This window comes from Puccinia triticina, chromosome 1A (assembly GCF_026914185.1).
Source record: "Puccinia triticina chromosome 1A, complete sequence".
NCBI lineage: Eukaryota > Fungi > Basidiomycota > Pucciniomycetes > Pucciniales > Pucciniaceae > Puccinia > Puccinia triticina.
Genome location: NC_070558.1, coordinates 7,453,241 through 7,458,886, shown reverse-complemented (window position 1 = coordinate 7,458,886; position 5,646 = coordinate 7,453,241). Strand labels below are relative to the sequence as shown.

The following is a 5,646-nucleotide window of genomic DNA, read 5'->3' as shown; positions in this document are numbered from 1 at the left end:
CGACTGGATGAAAATTTGGAGTGCAAAATGTGCATACAGGTTGTAAAGAAACACCCCCTACCTACATAGTACTGTGCAGTACCCGGGTTATGCTCGAGTCGGCTTCGCGCCTTGGGCTCACCACCCGTGTTTGAGCTTGGATACCGGGTATGTACCCCAATATGGTTGAGGCGCGCCCACAGTGTTCCTATCAGCGTGACCTGTATTGAGCTCAACTGTCCCAAAAAACAACATTGGAAGACATGTCGTTGGTTGTGCAGCCTTAGGCTTACTTTGAGGATAGCAAACCAGTTCCCTTCACCTGATGTCCATGAATCACATGTGCGCTGCTTGGGGTTTTGAAGGGCAGTCCTCCAATTGAAAGGAGGAGCTCGGATCGAAGGTATGTACTACATTCAATCGAGACGCGTGTTTGGGTTAGCGTGAAACGCAAGACACCAGGAAACACCTCCGCACCTGGAACGGGTTGAGCAGGAGCTTCCGGTCAATGGAAAGAAATTGAAGGGACGAGCAGCTGTAAATGGAAGGATCAATGTAAGAAAAAAGAAGGCAAAAAGTCTTTTACATAATCATCAACAACACCAACCCAATATACATACATTGTACCCGAGTGAGCTCTTGGCAGCGCCCTCTCCTCCTGCTCTCCTCCGGGTTTACTCCGTGACTTCTAAGATGCAACACGTGTCGTGAATTCCGAACACGTGGGCCCTGTATGTCTGTATGCATATTTTGACGTGTCAAGCATAAATCTGAATCTGGGTAAGTCGAGTCGTCCCTGCGGGGCGGCTGGCGGCATCCGCCGCCGGCCGTCACCGTTCGAATGCGGAGTGAGTCCACCCAAACACAAGTCCCTCCCTGTGCTCGCGGGGCGCGAGCACTCTCCCGCTTGCGGGAGGGACTTGTGCCTAATGTCTGACATTTGGCCTGAGGCTGCCCAGCCAAATGGCCAAAAAATCCTTCTAATCCACATATCACCGCATACCCCTTGGATTTCTTCACAGCCTCCAGTACCATTAGAATCAGCTCCTTGTTGTACATGTTACCATTTATCCCATCAAAGTTGTATCCTCATCCCTTGGAAGTAATTGTGATGTAAAAAAACTGCCTTGGGAGGTCTGGTGAGCCCAAATTGTGAGAACCTGTCCAATCTTGACCAGCAAGTGGCCCGATGGGTCCATCAAATTGCTCAGAAACAGCCCTGGCAAGAATGGCTTGTTGAGAATACTTGAAAAAATATGTACAAGATAGCTGAGATCAAGGGCTACAAAATGGTCAGCTGGGATTTGGAGTAAAACCGTAGAGCTAATCATCAAATAAATGTAAAAACAAAATTGCTCATTTTCTTCAAAAAACCTTGTCAGCCTCAGGCCAAGAATCCGGCTTTAGTCCTAAGCTAGCTTGACTAAGCCTCTCAAACGGAGGGTCCGGGGGACCCCGCCCGGAGGGCTCTCCCCAGGAGAGGCTTACGCCTAATGTCTGAAGTCTGGCAGGGAAAAGAAGGATATTCAACCCCCAAGCCACTAAATAATTATTTCAAAATCAGCAAAATATGTAGAAAGAAAACTGAATAGACAGTTTCATTGGCAGTGCTGATGCATACCCTCAACCAAAATTTTGAGCAAAAAGCTCCAAAAGTGATTGAAGGAATCTGTTTTGAAGGTCAAAGGAATCCTGAAGGATATTACATTGCTCTGAAGATCCATTTTTGGATTTTCTGATAATATGTACAATTGAGTTTCCTATCTGCAACAAAATGCAAAACTATATGTGTAGGATCTGCGGGTTTGCGGATCCAGGATCCACCAGGCATGATGGTTGCGCATCCTTAGTTTACATTTCTTCATGTTTTTTTATTTTTAAAACATTAGTACAGTGCAAATGGTTTGGATTGAGGAGATGAGACCGGTGCCAAATGAAAGCTGAGGTCCAGGAGTATCTTTTGGCTCTGGGGCAGGTCCACAGGACCTGAGGGGGAGGCTAACTGAGGCTTAATATTTTCCCTCCAGCCATTTGTGATTTCTTTGCCAGCCAAAAATTTGACATTACGCGCAAGTCCCTCCCTGCGGGAGGGGCTGCCAGCCACAGCAAGCGCCTCCTCGGAGAGGCTTAGTTAAGCTCGGAGTCCACCTCGGTCCTTGACCCCGGCTTTCCCAGGGGTACAGTGCCCCCCACAACTTCTCAACTACCCCGCACCTGCAAAAAAAAATTGAACTTTGAACAATGTGTTCAAAGTCACCAGACATGTATCACATGTAAGCTATACATTTTTGAGCCCTACAGATGTAGGAGAACTCAAAAATATAACTTTGAAGTCTGTGCAATGCCTCAAAAAAAAGTTTCATTTTTTCCAGATGCAAAATTTGGAACAGCTGGTTTTAAGACCATAGTATGTGGTTACAGACATGTACTATGGACATATGGAATATTTATTATGTACTTAGAGACTAAATTATCTATGTACATACATACTACAGGTGTAGGTATTTATGTAAATATGTACCTCCTTAGTTATTGATGATTGCCACATCCATCAGTACACTCTTTGGAATGTGGCAATGTGAAGAATATTTCTTCATTGCTCTCTTGGCAGCAAGTCCAGTGAAATTTCAACGACTTTGGACTATTATCATGCATGTTACCAGGTCTGGTTGGTGAAATGTGACATTTGCATCAAAAAATGGGCCAAAAAGAGCCCAGCATCAGCCCACTTTTACAAGAATTTTTGGAAAGAAAATCTCCAAAATTTGGAACCCCCCTGTAGGGGTAGTTGAGAAGTCGTGGGGGGCACTGTACCTGACGTCACCGGTGATGCCATCCGTTCGAGGGCTTTATTCAAGCTGCATAATCATTCACAACTTGAAAAACACTGGACCATGTCAACACCGACCGACCGACTTCAACAAATCGCTAACCATTTCAAGGCGAGAAACTCGAGCAAAAAGTTGTCCGATAAGGTCAAGAATCAAATCCTAACCTGCTCACTTCCAGATGATTACATACATCTTTCTTTTCGAAAGCTAATTGGGATTCGCTTGGATTTTTTCAGGTTTGCATCCTTACGGGCGTCGGTCATGAGCTGGGGATTGGGTGAGGCTAGTCTAATATCATCATTCCCTTCTGACAACTGATTGAGGGGTCTCTACAATGTTATTGTTAGCTGGGCTACAGCAGTTCTGTTTGCTAAAGAAGGTCAGTTTGTTCAACTTTTTCATTGCTTTCTGAAAATTTATGCTTGTGGGACTTAATCACTTCTTTACGCATTTGCTTAAACACCAGAGGCCAAACATTTATATCTTATCGATTTGAAGGGTGACAAATTCCCCGCCTTAGTGAAACATCTTCAAAGCCTCAATTCGAAGATTGGTGTTAGTACTGAGACTTAGAACTGACCCTGACAGCTTGAGCTACGCTTGGATTAATTAGAATTGAGCTTGATTTAGCTCTCAACTATCGTCGGCGATGCAGCAGACGAAAATATGGTCCGATCGGTCTGTCAAAAAGCGATAGACGAGCATGGACGGCTGGATGTGTTTTTCGCAAACGTGAGATGGCCGAGATGAAAAAAGCAGCAGGGCTAATTGAACTGATGATCCATAACAGGCTGGTGTGGCAGGGGCGGCGCCTATTGGCAAGACAAGCTACGAGACGGGCGAGAGAGTGATTCGGATCAACACGATGTCGTGCTGGCTAGCGTTAAAGTATGCCTCGGAAGCGATGTTGAAAGGGAAAGGGGAAGGAGCTGGACGAGGCGGGAGTATTATCTTAACCTCTTCGGCGGCCGGGCTTCGCTCAGGCGCGGGTTCGACGGAGTATTCGGCCTCGAAGGCCGCCGTCATCTCGTTGGCTTCCACCGGCGCTAATGCCTATCCCGGCGCGGACATCAGGGTGAATGCCGTCTGTCCTGGACTGATTCAGACCCAAATAACGGGCCCTCTCTTCGAGATGGCTAAGGATAAATCCAAGATCGGACAACTTTGCTCCCTCAGACGTTATGCGGTTGCTGATGAAGTGGCCAGTGTTGTCCTTTTCTTGGCTAGTGATGATTCATCTTGTCAGCCCCATTATCTCATTCCTCTTGTCCGCGTTAAACTCTGACGATTCTCTGTCTTCTATTACTCGGTAGACATCACTGGCACAGCCATCCCAATCGACGGAGGCCTTTCCAGTTCCTTACCAGTAGTAAGTTTGATTCCCAATTTTTTCTCCCCCTGTTGTGACGGATTACTAACTCCCAACTCCCCAACTCTAGATTCCAGGAAAACAGTACTAAGAGAACCTAGTAACTGAAGCCCCAAGCCGTTCTAATCAATTGACTTGCACTCCGTAGAATTTAAATTTGATTATTGGATGTACAGAAGCGTGGAGATTTCTGATCTCATAAATATTTGTACCACAGCTCGATTTTCTCCTTTCATTTCTTCAGTTGTAAAATCCAGCTTTTTAAACCCATGTACTTCGTTCCCTTGTTGCATGCACTTACTTAAAGCACATCGTTCATGTAAATTCAAACCCACAGAAGGAAATATTTTGTCCCGAAACAACCATTTAAAGGGATTCTCAGAAAAGAATCTTCTGTTTGTTATGCCCTTCGAGACCCATGTACGGACTCCTCCCAACAGCAACTCGCATTCATAATTGGATGCCCTCTTTGGCGGGCCTATGTCGATACTAAGGTAAATAGTACCCGGGTACCGCCTGTTTCTTGACCCAAAACGGACGGCCGACACCGCACCTGGCACCGCCTGGCTGGTGCGGGCGGTACTTGCCGCCGGTACCAGAGGTACCAGCAGTGTAAATATTCGGAAAATGAAGTTGATCTTGAGCACAATCTTAATCCTGATCCATTTAATTAGCTGAGCGGGTACCAGCGGTACTTGCACCTTTTTCTCAGCTGAGATCACTCGCAAGTGACTCTGATTTAAAAATACACGTTCGAAGACAAGAGAAAAGAAGCATGCTGAGATGTTGATAGCAGAGAGAAACTGAGATGAAAACACCCGGCAAATATATGATGGAGCCCGTGAGCATGAAGTAAAGTGTGACTCCTGGAAGGGGTAGGGGTACACAGATGGGAAAGCCAGCTCAGCGGCTGGCCGACAACTGAAAGGCAAAGGGAAAGGGAGAGGGTTATATGATGGAGAAAGATGATTTGAAGGCCTGACCATCAAATCATGTTCAACTGCGCTGGATTGGCTGGCCCCACCCGTTGGTAATGAGGAGCATCAATCAGCTCAATTTTTGAGGAATTGAAAAGCTGAAAGAAGTCTATAATTTATTAGAAAATATGTTGGAAAATGATGGACTTTTTGTCAATCTCTTGTTCAATTCTTCTGCAGAAAATTTGAAAACTGTGTTGAAGAATTTTCTGAAGCTATGATTTTTTTCCCCTGTTTTTGAGTGGATAGCAATGTGATATAGATCTTTTCTTTCTTTTGATTTCCTAATCCAGTAATACAGGTAATGCCATATCAAGTTGGGAGCTCTTTGACGAAAATATTCTTTCTGTTCTACTTTCTCAGATTTATAATTTGATGAATTGATTTTGAAATCTTGGAATGTATATATTGCTTCTTTGAATAACTTTTGTTTCATTGATCCTTTTTCCTGTTCAGTCAATGGGAGATCTGCCTCAACACCTGGTGGAAT

The 5,646-nt window shown here is 45.1% G+C and overlaps 1 protein-coding gene across 1 annotated transcript; it reads left to right on the top strand.

Moving 5' to 3' along the window:
• Positions 1 to 2,873: 2,873 nt before the first annotated feature.
• Positions 2,874 to 4,270, top strand: PtA15_1A805 (uncharacterized protein; the record flags this gene model as incomplete). Its single annotated transcript, XM_053165870.1, has 8 exons — positions 2,874 to 2,954; positions 3,047 to 3,087; positions 3,158 to 3,189; positions 3,277 to 3,365; positions 3,441 to 3,542; positions 3,601 to 4,051; positions 4,124 to 4,179; positions 4,250 to 4,270. 8 exons carry the CDS (start codon positions 2,874 to 2,876, stop codon positions 4,268 to 4,270), a joined length of 873 nt encoding a protein of 290 aa, XP_053017018.1.
• Between the last annotated feature and the right edge of the window lie 1,376 nt (positions 4,271 to 5,646).